The sequence below is a fragment of the Serinus canaria genome, chromosome 2 (assembly GCF_022539315.1).
Source record: "Serinus canaria isolate serCan28SL12 chromosome 2, serCan2020, whole genome shotgun sequence".
NCBI classification, from domain to species: domain Eukaryota; kingdom Metazoa; phylum Chordata; class Aves; order Passeriformes; family Fringillidae; genus Serinus; species Serinus canaria.
Genome location: NC_066315.1, coordinates 57,813,581 through 57,839,055, shown reverse-complemented (window position 1 = coordinate 57,839,055; position 25,475 = coordinate 57,813,581). Strand labels below are relative to the sequence as shown.

The 25,475-nt window shown below is 39.7% G+C and overlaps 1 protein-coding gene across 5 annotated transcripts in view; it reads right to left on the bottom strand.

Annotated features, from left to right (window-relative positions):
• COL15A1 (collagen type XV alpha 1 chain) overlaps nucleotides 1–25,475 on the bottom strand; it is a 120,223-nt gene that overhangs the window by 52,613 nt on the left and 42,135 nt on the right. For 2 of the 5 annotated variants that reach the window (XM_030234466.2, XM_018918262.3), the window contains exons 4-15: nucleotides 23,901–23,975; nucleotides 23,388–23,480; nucleotides 20,870–20,996; nucleotides 19,430–19,542; nucleotides 16,614–16,742; nucleotides 16,015–16,041; nucleotides 13,612–13,674; nucleotides 10,062–10,139; nucleotides 8,333–8,395; nucleotides 6,711–6,836; nucleotides 2,992–3,054; nucleotides 875–910 (exon numbers count right to left, since the gene is read on the bottom strand). In XM_030234466.2, coding sequence (XP_030090326.2) covers nucleotides 875–910; nucleotides 2,992–3,054; nucleotides 6,711–6,836; nucleotides 8,333–8,395; nucleotides 10,062–10,139; nucleotides 13,612–13,674; nucleotides 16,015–16,041; nucleotides 16,614–16,742; nucleotides 19,430–19,542; nucleotides 20,870–20,996; nucleotides 23,388–23,480; nucleotides 23,901–23,975 — 993 coding nt within the window. The remainder of the gene's footprint in view (nucleotides 1–874; nucleotides 911–2,991; nucleotides 3,055–6,710; nucleotides 6,837–8,332; nucleotides 8,396–10,061; nucleotides 10,140–13,611; nucleotides 13,675–16,014; nucleotides 16,042–16,613; nucleotides 16,743–19,429; nucleotides 19,543–20,869; nucleotides 20,997–23,387; nucleotides 23,481–23,900; nucleotides 23,976–25,475) is intronic. The other 3 variants (XM_030234463.2, XM_050971046.1, XM_030234472.2) reach the window with 3 other exon arrangements.

Here is a 25,475-nt window from a genome sequence, read left to right as displayed (position 1 = left end):
AGGTCATCCACTGATCATGTCCATGTTCCCCTGGACTTGTTCCAACAGGTGCATGCTTTCCTTGGGCTGGGTGGGGGTCCCACAGCTCTCCAGGTGTGCTCTCATGAGGGCAGAGTAGAGAGGGAGCATCACCTCTCTCAGCCTGCTGCTGATGTGTGTGGGTTCTGGTTGAGCTGGAGGTTGTTTTCCCCCCAGCAGCCCTCACAGTGCTGTGCTTTGCATTGGTAGCCAGAAAAGCGTTGATAACACACCAGTGTTGTGTCTGCTGCTGAGCAGCACTGGCACACCATCAGCACTGTCTCCTTAACAATTCCCTCATCCCCTCCTCCCATCAAGTGGGCTGGGAGTGGGCAATACCCTGGAAGGGAACCCAGCTAGGTAAAAACAGCTGACCCAAGTTAACCAAAGGGAGATTCCATACCATATGATGTCAGCTCAGATATAAAAGCTGTGGGAGACAGGAGGAATGAGGGCCTTTGTTGTTTTATAGTATTTGCCTTCCAGAGCAACTGCTTCCTGGGAAGTGGCTGAACATTACCCACTGATGGGAAGTAGAGATTAAACTTTTTTCTCTTTGCTTATACACATGCAAACTTTCACTTTCTTTTTGCTTTAGTAAACACCACCTTATCTCAACCTACAAGCTCTTTTCCATCTTATTCTCTCCATCTTATCCCCAGTTTCTCTTGGAAGGGGAGTGATAGAGCTGTGTCCAGCCAAGGTTACCTGACTACACGACACACCCTAGGGAAGCATGCAGACCAACTGAGAAACTTAGGTTACACAACAAGAGTCTCTAAGATTTCTCAGCCCTTTCCAGTAATGTGCTGTATCACAGTGATACTGTCATTCTATAAAGACACTTTTTTGTTACCTTTGGACCAGCAGAACCAGGTAGACCTTGATCACCCTGTAAAAGAAAATAAATTGCACATACTTAGAATAAAACCATTATGCAACAAAAGCACATTTCTGGTATTTTTCCTTAATACAAATGCCCACAGATTTCTGTGTTGTTTAATTTGATGTCCTTTACATGAAGCCCTTTATCTGAAACACCAGACCTCTCAGTTAAAAAGAAAACACTCTGCAACTCAGGAATTACAATAACACATTAACAGCTCTGGTCTGGTATGCTGACTGGACTCAATCTTGTATTTCAAATATTGCTGCAGATTTTAAGGGTTTGGAGCACAGAGAATTCAACATTGCAGGTCACATCCTCATGCTTCTGAACATAAATGTCAAAATTCTTATGGGCTATAATAGAACTGGATATTGCTCCCACTCAAGTTGTCCAGGGTACCCTTCCAAACACAGGAAGTGATGGCTAGGAATATTTTCAGGTTCCTCTGCTGCAATCAAGATTTTATCAATGTTTGCTTTTATACACTTTACTTGCCTACTGGTTTTTTCCCATTTCTATTTTACGGAATAGACAGAAAGATGATAATAATAATAATACACACTAATAATTATATTCAAAATTGCTCTGGATCTAGTGGAATTATTTTATGTTGGCAAACTCCTATCCTTACTCACTCAGCAGAAATATTTCTTGAGTAAAGCCTGAAAAAAAAGAGTAAGCAGCAGGAGTAATATGATCATGTTTTTTTTTCTAAAAGCAATGGCTAAACTCCATGTTGAATGTCACTCAATGAACAAACTGAATTTACTTTCAGTGCATCCTGTTGTCTCTTTCTTGTTATCTTCTCTGGATTAATTTGAAATAAAGAGCAAAACAGATACTGCAATATAAAATAAATCAAGGCTTTCAGAAAAAAATTAGTAAAAATTGAAAAATACTCCTACTTGTATTGAACAGATGCAGATACACAGTGCTTCAATTCTAATTGAACTTTTATCAAATATACAGAATGCACCAACAGACTCAGTGAGGCAAAATATTGTAGACCTTTTTTTAGCAGTTTATAATTTTAAAAGAAATTTAATTTCTCTTAAATTGCTTCTCTTTCCCCATCAGTCTCCTCCTATAGTGATTCATGTTCAGTTTACTTCAGCTTGACTTCTTCTGTTCTTAGGCTCCCCCATGTAAAACACACACCACTGATTACGGTGGACATGGGTTTCAGGTGCCTGCTTTGCAACACACATACTGCACTTTCTGCATGGCTGCTGGTTCCCATGTGTGCACTTTCACCAGCCTCAGGCTTTTGATATCACAATTCAGAATCTCCAGGCTCCAGAGATAAAAATAAATCAATATTCTGGCCGTTTAAGACTTGCCTTTTCATTTCTGTTACAGTGTGTGAGCTTAAAATGTACACTTGGGAATTTACTTTCAAGTTCTTGTGCGTAGGGTGTGTTGTTGAAGCTCACAAGAGGATGGAATTGTCTTGTACTCTGTTTTCTTCACATCCTTCTTGAAGTGGGGTGTAAAAAAATGGTGCTCAAATGATGTTTTGATTAGCAGTGGATTATATGAATTTCCCCGAGTTAAATCTGTTTTGCATGTGACAGTAATTGCTGAGTGATCTTTCTGTCCTTATCTTGACCCATCAGCATTTCACTGATGGGCATCTGGTGTCCAGCCAGCATAGGCCATGGCTTTGTCTCTTGTTTGCCAATTCAAATGGTCTGTGCTCCTTCAGACTCTTCTCCCCTGTCATATAATGTGCTGTCACCCTGTGCCAGGCTGGGCTAACTGGAGTTCTCTCTTTCCCCCTCCAGACTCACCTGTCTGAGCCCAGTCACTACTGGTTTTTGAGAGGCAAATGACAACAGAGCAGTTCACACTGCGTATCCAGTAGTGCATGCTTCAGAAAATGAGACAATAGCCAGTAGGAAATTCTGGATTTCTGAATATGCCTTTTGAGGTGTGTTCTAATAAGCCATCAGTATCTGGATTCCCCTAAAAAATACTGAAGCCAGATGCTATTGCGTTGCAGGGAAAACTGCTTATGATTTTTACAGCCTAGAACTGACAAAGAGTTTGCACTGAAGTAGGAGCAAGAGAGACATTTAACTCACCTTTTCTCCCTTCCATCCTGGTGGGCCAGCCACTCCATCACGGCCAGGAGGACCTTGAGGGCCCTGCAGATGACAGGAAATCTAAAGCAGGTGCCACTTGAGAGCTCGATTTCTAGAACATGTGTTTAAGCATTAGGGACCAACTGATGATACAGCATTAGGAAAGACTTAGGTGTAGCTGCCACTAAGCTTTAACACTTTGATTTCTCGTCTTCTGAGAGCTTGGCTTAGTATCAAACCAGTATTTTAATGTATTTTAACAAAACTGTTGTATATAAAACTATATATGACAACCACAAATTAAAAGCAAAATTAAACCCCAGCATATTGTAAATATAACCTTAGCATGAGAGATTATGGTGCTACCCAAGCAGGTTTTGACAACACTGTAAAAGACACGATGGGGTTGAGATCCCCGGGCACCTCAGTTATCCACACTCCTGGCAATGTCAGCGCTGGATGAGACCCAGTTGAGGAAACCTTGGTATTGACAATATCATGGCCAGGGTTTCTGTGTGGTAGAATCACTAAAAGCACTTGTGATATGGAGGGAACGGTGTCAAACAGGAGACTTCTGTGCTGTCACTGAGGGCAGAAAAGCCTGTAGGTTGACAGAGGTCTTGATCCATAAAACTCCAGTGACATCCTCGTGTGGGAACATCGAGGCTGAGCCTCAGCTCCCCACGTGGGGCAGCACTTGGCTTATTCAGAGTCACTTTGCCAGGTGTCCCTGGGCAGCTGAGCCTGGAGGTGCATTCCTACACTTTCAGGAGCAGTACTCCTGAAGAGTCCTGCAGAAGAAAAGGTGCCGCCACTTTGGTTGGAGGAACTCATGTTGTTCATGAAACCTCACTTTAGTTTTGCCTTGAAAAGTGTATATTAAGTTATCCACCCATTTTCTGGAGTTGTATCCATGACTTGTATCCTGCATGCATTTGAGTGAGCAGGCAGGCTGGGAAAGACTGGTTTGTAGGGTCAACCAGTAAATCTGTACAGGTACTGAAGTCAAGCCCACAGTAACTAGACATGCATGAAAGGTAAGAGGAATATTTCACAGCCTACATTTTTAAAATTGGGCTCTAAAAGCCTTTGAATACATTTACAGGGGAGTATTCTGGCCTCTGGGGATCTTTAATATTTATTTACTCTTCTGTTTCGGGGAAGTATATAAATGGCAAGCAAAGCAGGCAGAAAAATATTGTTTCCCTCTGATGCTTTCACAAATTGAATTGTCACAAAGCCTCATTTTTCTGGCTCTCTCTGTCCCTCCCACCCTGCTTTTGTTCTTTGGATGCACTGTCATATAGTAACTAATGGATTTTTTAAATATTGAGAATAATCAGAAATATTTTCAGTACGTTTCAAACATTTTCATATTGTGTTTTGGCATGATTACATAGACAGAAGAGAGCAAGAAAAGAGGTTGAACTAGGAACAATAACTATTCTAAAGTTTAGTGATTACTTCCACTCTACTGCCTGGCAATTTTAGGCTTCATTGTGCTAAAATTGCTAATTTCCTCAAGAGCTTTGGCATAGTCTCTCTTATGTAGCTAGCAGACAATGCTGGGACATTTGTTATTCTCATCAGGGTATATTAATGCATTTGTGAGCTACCTCAAACAAAAAGTTGTGATAGAAACTATCCCTATACAATGCTACGAGTCAATTTAACTTCATGTAGCATTTAGAAAATGTCTGTTTAATCAGATCAATACCATATCAGTATGAGATGCACTGTGAAGGAATTTGTGTGGGGCAATTTCCCATTATAAATGCAGCCTTTACTGAAGCATTTCTAAGACACGTTTGTTGAGAGAAGAGGTGTTACATCACAAAGTTCGTGATTTAGCAAGAACTTAAGCCTGTCCCCAACTTCAAGTGACTGGCTGGTCTTCTGGAATTAGAATTCACAGCTGAAAAACCCTTAATAACACAAATGTGTTAATTGGTACTTAATGAGGATTCCCAACCGAAACATTTCTGTTGGGAATTGAGCTCACTTCATTTATCCAGAGTGTGCAAATGTGTGCAAATCTTTGAATAGCAGAATGATAGTTTCTCGGGTTATCTGTAATTGTGGGATTGCATGGGTCTGTATACCTAATATCTGGAGTTTTCCTTCAGTAGCCTGCAGGTTTGTCCTGGATTGATTCTTCTGAAAATGTTCCTTACTAGTCTTATTAACATTTAGCTTCTACTTTTTTCACACATACATTTCCCAGGAACTATCCTGAAACAATGATTTCTGTTGCATCAGAAAATTGATTGTCTGCAAGTAGTTCATGTTACTGCCTGTGAAATCCCAAATTACATGAGAGGGAATACACTCATTTTTAAAAATAAAACAATGAATCAATACTTATTTCTCCATTTTCTTTTAATTCCTTTTTACATTATTCTTTTATGGCAATTTTTAGTACTATTTCCTAGACCATTTGAATTACTTCATATTCTAAGGATATGGAGACAGCCACAGTCAGGAAAGTTTGAATTGCAAAGAAGCTGTTAGAGAGAACCTTTTAATCTAACACTGCATTTTATCAAATGCAGTAAATAAAACATTAGGGTAACTGTCTTTTTTATAAGACTTACCAATGCATTTACTTAAAATTACATTTGTAATCCTCAATACAATTTGATCTGTCTTGGATTCAGAAAATAGAAAGAGTGCTGTTGGGAGTTTAGCAATTAGATGAAACCTGGTCAGCATTTCAGACTTTTTTATTTTATACTGCCATCCATATAACAATCAGTAGATGCAGAGAATAATGGATTTCCTTGGCTTGCCATGCACTGACCCTTGAATCCCATATTAAGACTTTCAGGTGCCTAATTTCTTTCTGCATAAAAGATGCTGCTTTCCACCTGGATGGCCAAACACTTTTTAGATTTTGTATCAACTCCCAACTTGGTTATCCTCAAAAAAAACCCCTCCAAGACAGCTGAGACATAGTGAGATCTCCTTTTTAACACCTGTCACCTGTACAGTCCCTTGATATTTATCCTAATGACACCTTGTCAGGTACAGAAATGGTGACTCACTCTGAGGGTCATGTGATGGGCAGGACAAACCTTGTCCTGAGAACAACTGCTGCTGGCAGATGGTTGAGAGGGAATAAGGGAACCATATTAGCAAATAGATGGAAATCTATGGATTGTTCTGAATTGGAAAGGGTCATTGAGTGCAGCTCTTAGATGAATGGACAGCACAGAGATCAGACCCACAGCCTTGGCCTTATTAGCACCATGCTCCAAACAACTGAGCTAATCTCATCATTCCAGAGAGGATTTTAAAGCTGTTCAATGCTAAAAAAAATATTTTATTCACTGAAAAGAACACTTTACTGAGAATTTATTATCAACATTATTTATAGTAGAATTATATTTCACATGTGCAGAGGAATAAGTGTTTCTACCTAGCTGAAGAAAAGGATGGAAGAGGAAAGAGGAAAATTTAGGTTTATTTTAAAAATTTTCTGAAGCTTATATAAGTGATTTAGCAAACTTCATTTTTCTGAAAGCACCACAGGAAAACTGATACTTAATCTTATTCAGTGTTAGCAAAAGCATTCTTAATTTTTATTTATTCTGGTCCAGATTCACCAATATCTGTCTGTCAAATGTACATTAGTGCTGTGCTCAGGTTAACAAGACTTTTATTTTTTTCCTTGTATAAATTTGCATAAGATTCAAGCTTTTGCACAAAAGGGTACTCACTTCAGGGCCTGGTTCCCCAGAAGCTCCATCTTCACCTGGTGACCCAGGAGGTCCTACACCTGAATCAGGGGCTGGGTTTCCTGGAAGACCAGGCAGTCCTGGAGGGCCTGGTGGCCCTGGAAGACCCTGGACAAATCAGCAGGAGTGTTAGAAATTATCCTAGCCTGGTTCATTTCAATATACAAGGAACAGGGAAAAGCTCACATGGACTGTTCAGGCTCACAAAACTCAGCTGGGGTTTCCAGCCCACTTCTGCTTCACTGAGAACCAATTTTGGTTTCACAGGTATGCCCTTACACAGGGTCACACTGACCTCCCTCAACCCTGCTCTCTGAACTGTGCCACCTCACAGCATTGAAATAGAAACATTAAAAACCAAAAAATTGGTGTCAGCTCTCTGTAACCCAGTGGAGATCTCAGATAAATCCCAAGGATCGATCTAATGATAAGAGAGCTAACCATAAAGAAACCATCATTGTACAGAGGGAAGTGGTTGGTTTTTTCTCCTCTACCATTTCATAGGGTTTCTCCATGTTTCTCCATGGAGCACTGAGAATCCCTGCTCATGGTCAATACCTGCCTAGTGCTGTAAAACTGGCCTCTGCTCTAAAGACCTATCCTGCATGGACATGAGCAGAGGTATTTAAATTGAATGAATGGATGGAATGAAATGAGCAAAAACATTTTAGGAGGAACAGTGCATCTGCAAATATTCCCTCTCATGTCCAAGTCCACCTGTGTTACTGATTGCATTAACTGGCAGGGACAGAGAGCTTGAAGTTCTGGGCCATGGCACTATAAGTCAGGAAATCTTTAATTCTGACTTGGGGCCATGTACAGGATTCTATCTGGAAGAGGCTCATCTTGGATTTTCAGTGCAGTGAACAGAGCCTTCTGCAGGGCACTCACCTGCCTTGCCACCTACAAAGGGCATCTGAAGAGGCTCCTACACTTTTCTTTCTTAAAACAGGTACTCCAAATTGGAAAAAGCAAAGACTAGGGCCATGCAATGCCTTTCACTGACTGAAAGGGACTTACAAGAGAGCAGGAGAGGGGCTGTTTACAAGGGTCTGTAGTAACAGGATAAGGGGCAATGGCTTCAATCTGACAGAGGGTAAGTCTTGATTAGATGTTAAGAAGAAATTCTTTACTCTGAGGGTGGTGAGGCACTGGCACAGGTTGCCCAGAGAAGCTGTGGATGCTCCATCCCTGGAAATGTTCAAGGCCAGGTTGGATGGGGCTCTGAGCAACCTGGTCTAGAGCAAGGATTCCCTGCCCATGGCAGGGGGGCTGGAACAAGATGACATTTAGGTCTTTCTATGATTCCATGAATCTATGATTCCCATCTCTCTTCTCTTCGCTGTCTTCTCATAGTCAGATTAAAAGCATTTTCTCATTTTGAAAAGACCTCTTGCCATTATTTCTTTGGTGGCCGTCTCCTGTCTCGTATTTCTTCCCCACTCACAAGCACTTGGACTTTTTCTGACCTTGAAATGAAACCCTACAAATCCTTTCTAGATGCTGTAAATGAAGAATGTATAAAACTTGAAGTGTGAAAAATTCTACAACCTGCATGAGTAAAATAAAACTCTTTATAATGAGAAATATCAATGTTTGCTTACCCTTAAAATCTCAGTCTCTCTGTCAGTATCTCCAGAACCCGATTCTTCAGGTTCCAGTCTATTCTGAAATTAGGAGAATTCAGTTTTAAATTATTGCTTCTAAAGGTGACAAATGCAAACATCACTTGACATTAACTGGAAATACAGCTATCATCAACATCCTTACAGCAGTCTGTCACTGGTAAAATAAATTATAATACAACAAAAGCACTCCACTTATGTTTCTGGTGTTTCATACCATCTTCTTTTGTAGTCACTGAGCACTGTACTAACCTGCAGGTGCTCTATGAGCACAGGGATACCTGTCCTGCAGGACACACATGCCGTGAGACTCATTAAATGAACTGAAGTAATATCTCAGACAAATTTTAACTTCAGAGAGGTACCTGCCAACTTTAAGAATATCTTAAAACACAGATCTCACAAATAACCCCAGTTTCCTACAATGCATCCCTCCTTTAAAAAGCCTAATTCTGAGATTACTACAACTGGAATAAAAAAAAATGGCTTCAGTATATTCATTTCTCTTTTATAAAGAGAGATCAATATACTGAAGCCATTTCTAAAACCTCCTGTTGAAAAAACACCTTATTGTTTAGTGCTTGGTGAGTTTCACAGCTGTGTACATTTTGCAGACTACAAAGAAAAGCACAGAGAGAAGCACTACCTGAATAAGTTATCCCAGCACCAAGGCTAATGTTTCAAATGGCTGGGAGTTAAGGATGCATTCCTTGGCTGCACTGAGACTTCTCCCACCTCACTACAGAATGAAAGGCCTTGAAACTTGCTGTCACAGAGAACAAGGAAGTAAAGGCAGTGTAGGACATGGTGTTCCCTGCTACATTTGTAGAAGTGACCTTTGACTGGGTAAAACTGTTGGCCTGGAACACCTTGTCCTAGGGATTTGGAGCTGCCCTGCTGGTCTCCTGAAGTCAGCATCAGGGCAGGCTCAGCAGTGCAGCAGGACACTGTTAACCTGTTTCTATGCTGCAGAAATATATAGGTTTAATTTAGCAGACTGAATCAGGGGAGCATATAATCCATTTTGGCCAGTGGAATATGTTTCAAACTCTCTTGTTCAACACTCACCATACCCAGTGTGACAGATGGTTTTGTGTAAAAGTCCACCCCAGGATTTCCACTGGTGTCAGTGGTGAACTATGTCTAAGCATAAAATCAGCTCTCAGACCATGAACCCAAAATTTAGGCCAGATTCCTTCTTTGGCTGCATGCACATGTACCCTCATGGATATAGTGAGAAAAGTCCAAGTACTGCAGTGAGATGGATCTGAAATTCATTCCTTAACATTGCCTGAGTACTGAGCATTCAAAATACAAACACTGTCATCATGTGGGTATGTTTTCTAGTATTTCATGACAGCAAACACAACTGACTGTCAAACCACTTCTCTGTTCAGTAGCAGAAAGAAATTAATAATTTAAGTTTAGAATTCCTTTCTGTGGAAAGTTTTGTTTTGTGTTCTCCCATATATTGTTGCTTTTGCACACACATCCAAAGATGTTTTAAAATTTGAATACTGGGTGTTTATGTAGCTTACAGTATTCACACACTTCAGTCAGACATTTATTTGCATTTCTGCATGAATGTTTTAGAAAACATGATTATCTCTGTGGCAGTCAGGCTACTTTGCCAGAGAAAACCTTCTATTTAGTTCTGGATTCCTCTGTGGCAAGCTGAGCTCACTGACAGAGAGCCCCAAATACTCACTAATCCTCTGGAAGGAGCAGATGGTCCTGTGGGTCCTGGTAGTCCAGGGGGTCCTGGCAATCCCTCACCAGGATCACCCTGAAATGGGAATTAAGATAAATCAGCAAGGATTTAACCATATAAAGACTATAAGTACTAGCTACAGTCTGTGTGGATTTCCAGTCACAAGAGTGGCTGCTCAGATGCCATGAGCAGGGTTGGACTTGGTTCATTTCTAAGACAAGCTCCCAAGGAACATGATCTTTGCACTGGCAGTGGAAGAAAGAACTCTTCCTTTTCAAACTCCTGCAATGAATTTGAAAATGTACAAGCAGCATTAACAGCATTAGGCAGTGCATATGTCTTGCCAGGATAAGGTTTAGCTGTGGATCTTGCAGTTTTAGGGTATATTATATATGAACCCTCACCCCACCCAAAAAAAAAAAAACCAAAACCAAACCAAACTAAACTACAAAAAAATGTAGTCAGCATGGTCACACCATGGTATTCAACCTGTAAATTTCTTGATTTTATTGCTAACCCCTCTAATGCTTTTTTCAATACTAACATAACATGATTTTTCTTCTGTGTGTTGACCTTTATCTACTGCCAACGCAATGAAAGATGCTGTTCAAATGTGTGCCATTTTCTCTCATAATTGCTACCATTTCTTATAATTTGTCTTTCTTACATCACCTCTGACATTTTGCTGAAGTTAGTTTGAACTGCTTCAGCTTAAGAGTCAAGCCAAGAGTGGAGGTTTTGCCTCCACTGATCTGTGCTTTACCCTCTAACCTGCCAGTTTGCTATCTGGACTTATGAGCATTTAAATTGTGTTCTGTAAATTCACATATTTGGTTACATAGCAGGAAACACTGACTTTTAACTGTCTCTTGGTCACTTGCTCTTTATGCTTGGGAGTTCATTAGATGAATGTATTCATTCAGCTCTTTGTTCCCTGCAGCTCTGTCAAATGGTTCCTATAGTGATCCTTCAGTCATAATCACAGAGAGTGTGTTTAATTAATTTGGGGCTATTTTCACTGTCTGCCAGCATGTTCAGTTACAGATGCTCTTCATTCATTTTAACACATCCTCGCTTTTTTCCAATGACTATTACATTACTTCCTGGCAGTGCTTGTTTGGTGCTTGTTTTCATGCAATTTCTTCCACTTTGTGTGCACTGCAAGGAACACAAAAACCCCAGATATCACATTTGGGTCATGGTCATTTTAGGAAGCCTGACTGTATCCATTCCCAAGGAGAATCTCATGGCTAGATCTCTTCACAGAACATGGACCATGGTGGAAAAGTGACAGCAGCTCCCCATTCTCCACTGATATGCCGTGCCCCATTCATTCTTGGCTTTCTGTTTTCAGTTAGAAGAACCAGGAATGTGGATCCTACTATTCCTCCTGAAATTTAGATATTGTTATACTGGAAAATGTGCTGACTGTCTTTAGACAGCATGACAGTTATAAATATTTGTGTGTTCTTTAAGCTTTGGTCACTCTACCAACACAGCCAGGCCTAGAAAATCATACTGATTAGGCTATTGAAGCAATTTGCTGAACAACTGATAACTTAAAAATAATTCACATCTATAAAAGAGGATCAAAGCTTATTTGTCCTGTTTTTACTGTGGGAATTGTCTGTTTAAAGTATTGCCAAGACAAAGCTCTGATTATGAAGCTGTCAGCTTTCCTCAGTGCTCTTGAACCTATCATTAGGATTTTTAGCACTATTTTGCTAACTTCACACAGTGTCTCTTTGAAGTGTCCCTTGAAAATATTAATCCATTTTTAAAATTAAAAATGAAGCTTAAGATGTCTTTACTAAGTAGACATAAAAGCAATCAGGAATAGACTAGTGGAGTATTTTCCTTTCCAATATAACTTTTGCTCTCTACAGCTAAGCTGCTTCTCCTGCTGCTAGAATTTTCTCCTTCTGATGGCTATTCTGATCCATAAACTAAGGCTGCATGGCCTTTGGGTACTTGACTCTGGGACTCCTTTTAGCCCTGCGTGTTCAAAGCTAGTATGTTGAGCACCTTTTCTCTTGCATTTTGCATGAAATAACTTTAGACACACACTGAAATCCATCAGCATGAGTATTTGAGAGTTAAAAGCTTACTGGGATGGCACTGGAGGAGCACAGAGCCTATGCTCAGTCTCATCTTGCAGTGTGATGGGAGAAGTTAGCGACTGATGGCCTGAGGCATTGCCTGAGTGAGGTTTGTTTGTCAGGGACCGTGCCTGCAAGTCTGAACCATCAGCAAATCAGTTCCTGGGCTTGTTCCATCAGCCAGTGTAGGTATAGCACTTGTTGCTGAAGATTGGAATGGTCACTTAACAGGAGCTGCAGCTGTAGGAGCTGCAAAATAATCTTGGCATCTTTTCCATTTGCTTTGTTTTCATTAAAAGAATCCTGACTGATTTTATGGTTTCCTACACATGAATTATTTATGTCAGTACCAAGTATCCTGGAAATAACTCTGGTCACAAGAAGGACCAAGGCAGATTTGCAAGAAACCTAAAAAGCTAATTGTCAAATGACACTTATGTGCCTGTAATGCCTGTTGACAACTGATAGAGTATTTTAATGATAACCTGCGTTCCCAGCCTGTCTTTCCTGAAGGGCCTGTATCCACACACTGTAGCAGTCCCACTGTGGTGAGCAATCCCACCATGTCTCTGTAACCTCTGAGAGCTGGTAGCCCTGTGACTGTGCATGGACTTGTAAGTCCTCCTGTTTGTCTCCCACGCTCCCTGGTTTTGTGGACACGTGCCCGAGACAGGTCCCAGAGGAGAGCAAGGGTGTCCCCATCATGATGTACCTGAGATGTTCCCTGACTGCCCCACATGCCTTCACTTCTCTACAGTTTGTGAGAACCCTCTGCTCAACAATTTTCTATTATTGCTGGACATAGAGATGGGGGGTTGCCCTGCAATCTTGTTACCTGATTCCTGTACTGGGGACTCATTTTACCTTTAAAATTATTCTGGATCATTTCAAACTCATCTGAATAGATGAGATTTATATGGGTCATGTTTGTGAATTTATGAAGTCTGTGTTGTTTTTTTAACCAGATGAAAGGGATTAATTAATTTGACACTTGGACTTGCTATCTGTATGTCAATTTTGTGTACAACATGTACTTTAATAATAGATGAATCCATTACATCTCACTTCATCTCAGAAGAGATAGAAGCTGTTACTTCAGATGGTTTATTTCTTATTTCAATTATGTTCATTTCCTAAGGGTAATATGATTATACTGCTCTTAGCCAGTAAAGTTGCCCAGAGCAGTTATATACAACAATTGACTTTTCTTTATTAAGTGTTCAATACATCTCATTAGCTCTTCTGTGAAAGCCCAACTTTTTCTACTGCTGAAGTTTATTCACATCCTTGAAAAATACTTATGATTCTGGTGTGGTGCCATCCAGCCATTCATGAATGAGCAGTAGGATGTTTAAATTCTTTCTGTGATTCTCAGAGTGTGCCAAATTAATACATGTCTAAGAATAAATTGTATCTGATTGATTGTTGGGTATTAACAGGACACATACCTTTTCACCCTTTGGGCCTGCTTTTCCTTTCAGTCCTGGTAAACCCTGAAGACCATTTTTACCCTAAAAAGAAATATTTATTTTTTTAAATTGGACATTTTCTTTCATGTAGGTTGAACAGGCTGTACACTTAGCAACAGAGGCTGGATTCAATAGTGCTAGGTTCTTTCTAACTCTTGGTTTATACAGTGGGATGAAGTAAGAGACTTGGCATAGAATTCCGCTGGCAGTGCCCAAAAAATGTGCCTACTTTTCCCACGGAGAAGAGAAGCCTGTTTGGGGGATACAGTTGGAAACACCTGCAGGCTGCATTTGGATTTGGCAGAGTGCTAACAGGACTGCCATAGCACTGACGGCAAGGATTTTTAAAACTGTAATATTTGTTACACACTACTGCCAGCTGCTGCTCTGAGTGCACAAAATCATACCATCAACTTAAGCCTGCTCCCACCATCTACTAAAACTTTTTTTTTTCTTAACCAACTTGAATCTATTCAACTTCTACAAACTAGTATCCTTCCTGAAGATAGGCCTCTGACTGGCAATGTGGTATACTAGATTCACCCCATTTTCCATTCTAAACTTCACTAGTCATATGAATTCCAAATTACTCCTCTTTACATCTTCATATCACCTACATACAATATGCATATGCTCTTCCATTAGAGGCTTGTTCATTGGCTAGAAAGAACTCCACCCGCTTTAAAGTCAGTGCTATTCTAAAATGGGGCTGCTTATGAATTCAGTTAGGACACTCAAGACAATATTCAGAAGGCAAATAAATAATATTTCCCCACTATTTTGGCATTTTGGGAATCAGAACAGGTGTGGTTATGGACTCTACTGGACGAGTTTTAGAACTGTCCTTATTTTAAAGATGGGCTATATAAAGTCATTAGGGAGAAAATGTATCTCTAAGACTGAATGATGTTTTTTTTCCTATGATGATTTTTCCTGGAGAGCAACTGGTAGCAGGTTCATAGAAAAGTAGCAAACACATCACAAACATAAATGTAGAACACACGAATTTCATTTTTGAGTGAAGCCCCACCAAACCAAAAGTAAAGCTGCATGGGTATATCTAATGGAAACCAGATGCACATGGACAAAAGAGCAACTAGAAAAAATGTAAGGCACTGTCACAAAATGTGTCACAATAATAGAAATTCGGATTGTGCTCACAAGGAGAAGACAATTGGTTTTGAAGTATTTGAATTACATTTGAAGAATTTTCTCTAAGACAGTTTCATAGAATTTTCTTTGAAGATATGCTGCATAAAAGTAGTCAGACTTCTGTTAATGCATAAAATATAAACTTCTTGTCCAAAAACACCCTAATGGCACAAAACCTGAGTTTTGGTTAAATATTTGCAAACCTAGCTATATTTCTTTAAACATACCAGTGTCTGAAGGCAGCATTCAGGAAGGAGCTCAATAATGCACCCCATGAATGACACTGAATTATGTTTTTAATAACTTAAAACACAGCAGTTTCATTTGAGGTTCAGTTGCAGGGGGCAGGAAGGGTCAGGAAGCTCCCAGCAGTGGCACATGTTGGAACAGAAAAAGAGGAGCAGGCATGGGAATGGTGACAGCCTCTGGGTGGTAAGGTCCTGCAGAGGGAAGGATGCACAAAGTGGCAGTGACAAACAAATGAGAAAGCAAACAACGAAGCCAGGCAGCAGAACAGCAGTGGGGGACAGATACAGCAGCTGAGAAGTGCATGGAATGTGACACCTCTGGGTTTGTTCTTGTGTGCTTTGCTGGCTATCTGCAGCTGGAGGTGGACTGAACCAGGGGTGGGAGTTATCTGGAGAAGCTGGGAAGGAACACCCCAGGAAGAGGACAGCAAATGTGACAGAGAAGGGTAAAGCAGAGGAACTCAGAGAAAGGAAAGCAAGACTGATGAACAGCAGGTGCAGCTGAATTACTGCACAAGAATTAAGGGGTGAGAGGTACATCTCAATCAACTCAAAAGTACTCTCAATTAATGACAAAGTTAATTGCAACTGAGGTTTGGAGCAGGCAACATGGAAGCATGTATCTATGGAGGGTCTATGAAGCACCCCTCTAGAAGGGGTCTGAGTATGTCCCCTTTTGAAATTCCCCTCTGCAAAAAAAGCCAGCCCCACCAGAGCTGAATTCCTGGTACAGCTGTTTACGCCATGCCATGCCCCTTACTTTCTTTGCAACTGGGAAATCATAAATTTCTCTTAGAAATCTGGATTTTGCTCTCTTAACAACCTGAGCGTGGCAACTATGGCACCAAAACTGTCTTCTAAAGAAAGAAAGAAGAGACAAAGAAAACACTTTGCTACTTAAGCCTCAGTGTAGCAGAGCCTCATAAAAAATGTTGTGTTTTTATTAATTCAGTTAACCAAAATAGGTATGAAAAGTACTTACGGGTAACCCATTTTTACCAGGAATGCCCTAAAATAGAAGGTCTTTGTTAGAAAGATAAATAAAACACTGTAACATAGAAGTAACAAAAGATAAAAGCAATTAATTGAATTGCAGTGTGCCATGCAGAGGCAAAATGACAAACCAGAACTATATCAAACACAGTGCAATGTTTTTCACCTCTCTTTAATCTTGTGCTGACAGTTCACAAGGATCTGAAGTGTGAAACATCCTGGATATAGAGAAGCCACTGAAGGGGGCCTGTGAGTTCTGCACCTTTGTACACACTCAAACGTGAGAGCTGGGAGGGCTCTGCAGTACTGCCCAAGGAGTTGGTGGAATTGCTGCTCTGAGAATATTTGTATGCTGGCACAGCAGCTGTTTGCCTTTGCTTCCTGGTGGTTGTCCCTGGGCCCCTGCCCCTGGCATGTGTGCAGTGCAGGCAGGATCCTCCTGAGCTGCTGGCCTAAAACACATCTCATAGAAGTGTAATTGGTGACAGTGTGCAGGCTGTGCAGTTCCAGCTCTCCATGCATGTGTGATGGATCACTATTACCCTTTCTAAAATACATGCTTTCTTTCAATGGAGAGAAAATACTCACAGGCTGACCAAGCTGCCCAAGTTTCCCTGGAGATCCAGGAGGTCCTTGAGCTTTATTTTCCACATCTTCTATTCCAGACCCTCCTAGAGACTCTGTGGACCCGTCTTCTACTTCCTGACCTTTCTGGTCCTGAGTAATTAAAACGTGAAATATGAAAAATGTGTTTTATTACTTTCCCCATTTTTGTCTCTAGCCGCCCCTCCCTTCCCTTTCTCCTCCAACCCTTGCTTTGTTCAATGCAGTCAGAACCTGACAGGCACCATGCAAACTGTATATTCCACACAACAATCCATGTTAAAGATCATTCATGCACCTACAAATAAATTGCTCTCTGAGCAATTTAACTAGATGCAAATGACCATGATCTAATTTCATATCCACATAAATCTGCCCAGTCTAAGTCAATCATGTAGATTTGAAAATATACCTTTTTCACATATTCAGTCTGCCAGGGAAAAAATTGCAAGAGTTAAGATATGTTTTGGAGCTTTTTAGCCAACTTCCCCAAGATCCACGACTCTAACAAAGGAGGGTTACATATGGGTTAAAAAGTGGCAGAAGATGAAACAATGATAACAAAGAGTGAAAACGGATGACAGAAGGACTAAAATATTGCTAAACATTAGTATTTGGTCAAGAGAAAGTAATAACAACAAAAGGAATAATTCAAATATTCCAGGAACAAAACAAAACCTTCCAGGAATGAAGCTTGGACATTAATACATATTTCAATGAAAAACCAATATACAGTACAAAACACGTAAGTCAGTGTTGTATTTTGAAAGAAGCACTAGAATTTACTCACATTTTAAAATACCAATGAAATATTTTGAGTTCCACTAGCAGCTAATGAAACTAGGAGGGATGAAGTATAATAACTCTCAAAGCATTTTCAAGTTAACAGGATGACAGCTTTCAACAAAGGAACTGTAAGATGATTTTTTAAAAGACCAAAAGGGTTTTGCCAAAAAGAAAGGTCCCAAAGACCAGAATTTTTTTTTTTTAATCTGGACTAATTACAGAATTTTTTTCCATCTGGAAAAGTGTTAGAAGAGAATCCATTTAGTTGGACTGTGGGTAGAGATCACAGCCTGAATGAGATAACGGGATTCTTGATTCAGAGTTGGAGTACTGAAGGAGGTAGCAGGTGGTATGGCAGGACCCCTCTCAATCATCTGCCAAAGCTCTTGAGAGCCTGGGCAGGTTCCTGTAGACTGGAAGATAGTAAGTGTTATTCCAGTCTACAAAAAGGGTGTAAGGGAAGAAGCACAACTACCTATCTGTCAGCCTAAACTCAGGCTAGATTAAGGGGAAGATTACACTGAGTACCACTGAAAAGCATTTAAAGAACACTGCACTTATCAAGAACACTCAGCCTGGGTTCACAAAGCAAAATCCTGTTTAACTAATTTGCTGTCTTTCTGTGGGGAAGGATGAAGAGACAGAGGTGGATGTAATTTCCCAAGGTTTTTGTAACATTTTTGATGCTGTCCATCACAGCATCCTCTGGGACAAATTTTCCAGCTGTGGGATGAGTGAGTTCATGGTGCACTGGGCGAAGATCTGGCTGAAGGACAGAGCTCAAGGGTTGCAGTGAACATGGCCACATCTGGCTGGTGCCTGGTCACCTGGTCACCTGGTCACCCTGTTACTCAGGGCTCCATTCTAGAGTCAGTTCTGTTCAGTATATCTCTCAGTGATCTGGATGCAGAAATTGAATGCACCATGAGCAAGTTTGCTGATGATTCCAAACTGGGAGGTGCTGCTGGCTCTCCTGAAGGATAGGAGGCCTTGCAAAGATAGAGATTGGAGCATTGAGCAGTGATTAATAGCATGAAACAAAGCAAAAACTAAGAGAGAAGTGGCTGTAACAACTCTTTATAAGTATTATTCTGTAAATGATTGGTCATTATTATAATAGATAATCATCCTGGGTATCTGTGTAATGAAAAATATGTAGAAATTGAAATAAAGTTAAGGAAAACTTATAAAGATCAGAACTACTTGTCACAACAGATTTAAGCTTAATGTAGCACAATTCCTAAATCAAGACTGAATTTTTATTTAAGAAAAATGGCTCAAAATAAAAAAAAAAGGTAATAGTTCATCTGATATTTGGTTTATCTATTTATTTATATAAACTAATATTAGAATTGCTGCTTTAAAAATATGTGAATGCTGGCATGAAAATGTCAGAGGAATTATCTTTGGAAGCTCTCCAACAAATACTAAAACTTCTTTATGTCAGCTCCAATGGACAATCCTTAACTTAATGTTTCACCACCTGCTATATTTTACCACAGTAAACACAAGAACACAAGAACAGCCTGCAAGGAGCAGCCTTAAACACCCGAACTAAACACACACCATGTGGAAATTTTATTCTAATAAAATTAATTTTATTAATTTTATTCTGTCATTTATGACCCAGTGTGTTTACTGGAAAAAAAGAAGCTGCCATGACTGTAGTTTCAAGAAATAAAAAAGAATAAACTTTTGATGTAGGAGTCTCAAGGCAAGAGGAAGGAAAGGTCATTATTTGTTTTTTGCTTAGAAAAATCTGTGGTGGCTGTTGAAGTAGGAATTTTAATCAATAAAAATGTACTGCCAGATGATTATTTTGAAACATACAAACAAATAGGGCAAGTATTCCAGTGGCTCACAGGATTCCAAATGGGTGATCTATGTAATTCTAATTTGTAGAATCACACAGAATTCAGGTTACACACTGCCTTACAAATGACATGTTTCAAAGCCCAGATTTTCCTGTTCTTGGAACTAAAAGATTGGGCATGTGATCCACCTGTTATACAGACCTCCTCTCTGCTGACTCCAGGCAAAACACCAGCACCAGAGCCATCTTCTTCTCTTAACATTTGCTGTGTGACAGTGGTAGACTCACTGCTGCCTTGTCCAGTTTCCATGACAGCTAAATCCAAATAAAATAATCACTTATTAATGAGAGAGCAAAACAAAACCTTCTCAGAGGTATTTATCAGAGACAAATGCTACTAGTTTTATGAAAAAAGAAATTATTCAGATTATGACTAAAATACATTACAAAGATTAATATTAGTCATTTTACAACTCTGAAAAGTTTAAAAGAAAAAAAAAAAGAAAAAGAAAGGTGAGAGTAAAATTACAAAACATGTCTATTTTAATGTCCAGAACTGTATTGCATCATCATGTTTTCCTCAAGCTCTAGTCCAATGGTTGCCTATTTGTCATCCATGTAACACAAAAATTGAGAGTTAATTACAACAGGTACTATCTGAAGTATGGGTGGAGTTAAAATAGCAACATTGTCTTTGGCCTTATTAATATATTCAGATTTTTTTTTGTTTTCTAGGAGTGTCCTGAAGTTGTCCTAGCAGTGGAGAACAGGATTCCTCACAGCATTATGCCCTGCTGTCATTGCTTTGCTGCCTACACTTGCACCCAAAACACCCCTCAGGTGCATTAGGCACATTCACATCCTTTGCAGGCAATACAAGCAGTAATAGTTGTTTATTCCTTGGCAGAATTCAGCTTTACTGAAAGGCTGTGCTTTACTGTACAAGTTGTCACATAAATATCCATCTCAGATCCCTTTTAAAGGTGCCATGTGGTTCTAGAGCCAGCAGGACTGTTTGCAGAGTTATGGCTCAAGGGGTGCCATGCTTCTCACCAACATGAGCTGGATGATGAGAGGATTTTTCTCCTTTCATTCCCTTTGCCTAACACTTGAACAATTTTTTTTTTCCTTGTAGATTGTCACAGCAGCAGCTCCTCAGGTCACTTTCTTAGTTTAATACAAGTACTTTTTTAAAAAGTAAAGTAAAGATGTTACTTTTTTTAAAAAGTAACATCTTTTTTTAAAAGATGTTAAAATATGAACTACAATTCTGTAACTGAAACTTCCACACTACAGAAGGGTAAATCCATCCTCTGCATGTTTAACAACAATGAGTCTGAGATAAGCCCCTATATGGAGGGAGAAGTGAGAAATGTTTTGAACAGTGGTTGTAGTTGCTACCACTTACCTTTGCTGCTATTAATAAACCTCAGTTTAACAGACTGCACTTTCAAAGACCAAATGTTTGATGTGCCAATTCTTTTCTAGCACATAGGATGTCCAAAACCATAGGATTTTTCTTTCCTGGCAGCACTCAAAATATGACAGTGGCTTTCCATACACAGGAAAATGACAGACGCAAAACCAGAGAATGTAAATGACCCCACCCCCCCCAAAAAAGCCCCAAAACTTGAGGCAGTGCCTTGTTCTTTAGATTTAGCTGCTTCTGAGGTTTCTTCTGATCTGTGATTTCCAGAGAAATCATTCTCTTCCAAATAAGCCAGTATGGTTGGGGGGGCTTCCACTGGCTCAGCCAATGTATCTTCAGGCTAAAAAAAAAAAAAAAAAAACCCAAAGAATTTAGAGTAAAGGCTTATCACATGTGTTAAATGAAGAATCACTACATTACCTTCCTCAAAGCACAGTCATCAGAACTACCACATCTGTGAAGCAAACCAGAATTCTGAGAAAAAATACTGTAGTACCTTTGGACTCCATTCCTCCAAAGCAAGGGATGTACACTTGAGAAACCCATGGAGAGGGAGGAAACCACAAGCAACATACACTTGTCAGAGACTGTGTTTTCAGGCAGGACCTTTGGCTTGGTTCATTCCAGCTGGTTCATTCCAGCTTAGTATTGCTTTACCTACTAAAGTGTCTTTACTTCAACCCACGAGTTTTCTGACTTCTCTTCCAATTCTATGCCCATCCCACTGGTGGGACAATGAAGAAATGGCTGTGTGGTGCTTAGTGGCCAGCTGGGATTGGATCACATCTTTCATAAGGAAGAATAAAAGCCAAAAATTCTACTGTTGCTGTGTGTAATTTTGAATAGCACAGCAATTATGAAGATTCTTTAACAGAAGCTAAAAACAATAGCTAAAAGAATTGATATTTTTCTGCATAGAGAAGCTAGGCATATTTCCTGAATGAGCTACAGTTTTACCCAAATGAGAAAAAGTCAAGCCACAGTAAGATTTCCTGGATTAAATTTTGTGGTGTGACGTAAAATGCAGAGGAGTCATGGAGCACTGGGGCGATTTTGCTGCCATTTGGAAAAACCCTACCTGGCTGCAAAAATTCAGGAAAAGTAAAGTGCAAATCCTGCATCCAGTGAGGAATTAGCCCATACAGCAGTACCAGCTGGGCCTGTCTTTTGATCACTTAGAGGAAGCTGGGAGAGCAAGGACTGCCTCAAGAAGGCTCAGAATTATCAATGTGTAGAAGATCTTTGTAAGAAGGAATAAAGAAGACAGAACCAGATCCTTCTCTGCAGCCAGTGAAGGGAAGGATCTGGTTCTGGAGACAATGGACACACATTGAAATACAAGAAATTCAGGCTATATGTCAGGAAAAAAGATATATAGAAACAGGGAGGCTGCGGATTCTCCATTCTTGAGGAAATCTAAAACCAAGCGGCACTGAACAACCTGCTTAGTGAGCAACCTGCTGTGTTTGGCTCTGCTTTGAAAAGGGACTTGGACAAGGCAATTTTCAAAGGTCCCTTTCAAACTCGGCTGTCTGTGATTCTGTGCAAAGCACAAGGCAGGCCAAAGTGAGTTTGGTGAGCTATATGTAAAAAATTAACAAAATTTTACTCAAACACATCAGGAGCAGGAGGCTGGGTCAATACTTAATAAAAGAGGGATCAGAGAATTTGAAGTCTATAATAGAAAAAAAAAAAGGTTTTCTTCCGTTCATGTAGACCCTAGAAGAGTTAAAATTCTTGCAGAAAAATATTCTTGGGAAACTCAGCAGTGGATATGACTAAAAGGGAAGTCTTTGTGTGAAAAGGGTTGGAAACACAGTAAGTGAATGACAGGCCATCACAACCAAAAAGTATTTGCCCATGGGTTCTGTAAGATTCAACAGTGAAATAGCTGAAGTGTGTACAGTATCAGACAAATGTGAACATAGTTTCTGTGAAGGCATTTCTCAGAAGAAAACTGATTTTCTCTAAAGGAACCAATGAGAACTTGTATTTAAAAAAAACACGTTTGACACCAGCAGCATGGAAAGATTCATTGTGTGGAATGGACTAGAATATTTAAGCCTTAACTTTTCAGCCTTATTAAAAGCCTTAAGCCTTTGTACCTTATTATTTAAGGTACAAAAATTGAGGAGGACACAATGCGTTGGAAATCTCTAAAAATGGTAAGAAACAGCTGTTTACTCTGTTATCCAGTCAATTAACCACCAAATGAGAGCTGCAGTCAGCATGCTCAGAAGGGCAAGAAAAGTTGCACGTTCTTCACAAAACATGCCATTAAATTAGCTAAGGAATTATGCAGCAGGAATCAGAGGGTGGTAAAATTCTCATGTGTTAAAAAAATCCCAAACAGTAAAGGAAGAAATTCAAGGATGAATGACTCAGCTGGTTCTACCAACCACATATAGTCTTGGTGCATGCATTTCCTGAGATAAAAATTGGTGGAGAGTAAGAGTGTTCCCAGGAAATGTCATATATATTTTCCCAATCTTCTATTATACTCTTCCAAAGATCTTGGATCTCTTCCCAAGATCTGGTTGCTGATTGTTATCAAATATACCAGATTTTTATCTGGAACTGTGTGATCATTCTCATGGATGGGTGCACATTGTTCTCATGGGAGCCTTTGGAAATTGCCAAATATCAAAGCTATTCATCTAATACAGACCCCACCCTTTAAAAGAGTAAAATTAAAACAGAATTTTAAAGTAGATGAATCAAATAAATTTACCCTTATGGGAAGACGAGAAGGTGCAAGGGCTTCTTGTGCCTCAGAACTGTCATATTCTTGAATGCTGCCATTGCCACTGCTGTCCCCTGAAGCCTGTGCAAAACCCAATTATTGTGAGGAAGTTCATAAAAGTCAGGGAAAAAAGCATGATCTCCAAGGAATTGGCTATTTAATGCAGAAAAATGCTCCTTTTTTTGGCTGGTGAAGCCTCAGTGTCATTACGATGTTAACTTATTTCAGTACTTACAGCATTCCATGAAAATGACCCTTCAGAAAAATAAAAGCCACAGTTCATTTCCTGAAAGCTCTTTTAGACAAAAGACACTGATACTTTTTGAAAAAATAAGTTTGGGGGTTGTACAGGAAACAAAATCCACCCCACAGATCCTTTTAAGTTTGAGACGATGTTTCCAAGAAAAAAAAAAATCCACATTTAGTGTTATGAAAGATGTCAAATGGAAATTTACTTTGAAATCTCTGAGGCACTGAGGTAGTGTTTATATGAATACTTACATAAGGGTCATCATCTTCACAGTGATCTTCAGTAGCCCTTGGGTCAGATTTGATTGTCAGATGTTGAATCGAACCCTACAAGGAACACCAAAAACATTTCAAGGAAGTAATATTTTAAGTAGCATGTGTGAAGGGCAGTGAGGGTGGAGGGGTGGGAATTAAACAAAGCAAAAAAATACCCCAAATTGTGTTCTGATTTACTGGGAAAATGGTCTAAAGTATAAAATTTCATTATAGTAATCCAAATTTAAGATATAAATATGTTAGCAAATTTTTCTTTTGCAAAATGTAGAGCAAACAGGAACTGCCAGAACAAAATGACTGTCATGTCCCAATGACACTTTGATCACCACACTGCATTGTTAGTGCCCCAGCTGAAGAATTATGGATTATGTCACACTGTAAAAAACTCTGGGTTTTTTAGGTAAGAAGTGCATTGCAGCTCCAGAAGTGGCATGTGAAAACCCTAAAAATGGAGACAAAGGATGGGAAGGGATGAGTAAGTCACTTCGTCCCCAATAAGTGACGAAGTGAGTCAGGAAGAAACCAGTTTAAAACTTTCCAGAACGGAAATAAAGGAGATGGATATTCTGCTAATAATTGTTTCCTTTTTCAGAGTCACAAACTGTACTTCTCAGTCTGACATGCTGAAGGAGGAGTAACAATCTCATTTAAAACATTTAACTATTGTTTGTGCAAAGACTCAAAGTGCTCTAAGAAATGTGGGGGATGTTTCCTTATTACAAGATCTCACAGAGTTAGACATGATGCACAATAGAGCACAAAGATAGATATTCAAGTCGAGAGCCTGTTTCCATATAACACACAACCCAGAATATTTTAGAAAATAATAAAAATTTTGATTCTATCTTTAAAAATCCTCTAATTTATCTGCCTTTGAAGACTATGAAACTCATGTGCTTAGTGCCTCCTGAGTTTGTTGGACTTCTGAGGCAAAAGCTCTGTAATCTCAACATCCTATTTCTCTCAAAACTTAATGGGCAACTCAGATATTGAACGATGTCAGACTGACTGAACTGTTCACTGAAAATCACACATGAAAGGAGGCACAACCAATTAAGCAGTCTCCTGGAAGAGATCTTTTCTTTCACAGTACAAGTGGATCACATTTGGAGAACACATTTTTCTCCTCTTGCTCTAATATGTGGCCCTGGATGATAAAGAGAGCAAAGTGGAGAGCTCTAATGCTTCCCAAATGTTACTGCTAGGAAAATCATGTACCAGTCTGCATGATAGGGGTGCTAGGGATGTGGTATTTACTCCCTCTCTGGGTCTCCTAGCTGCTTCTGCCTTCCCTGTGAAAACTGGTTTGCAGCATCTGGCATCATCAGGGATTCAGCTGTACTTGGCTGTTGTCTGGTTTCTTCTTTTCTTTACAAGCATCAGGGCTAGATTTTCCTTTGGTTTCAATAGAACTGATGATAGTTATGTCCTTTTGTGTCTGACAACCACAGCCTTAGACACATGAATTCCCATTAGCCAGAGCAAACCAACATCTGACATCTATTCATTTGCACAATCTGCTATGATTTGTTTCTGTTTTGGGCAATTAAT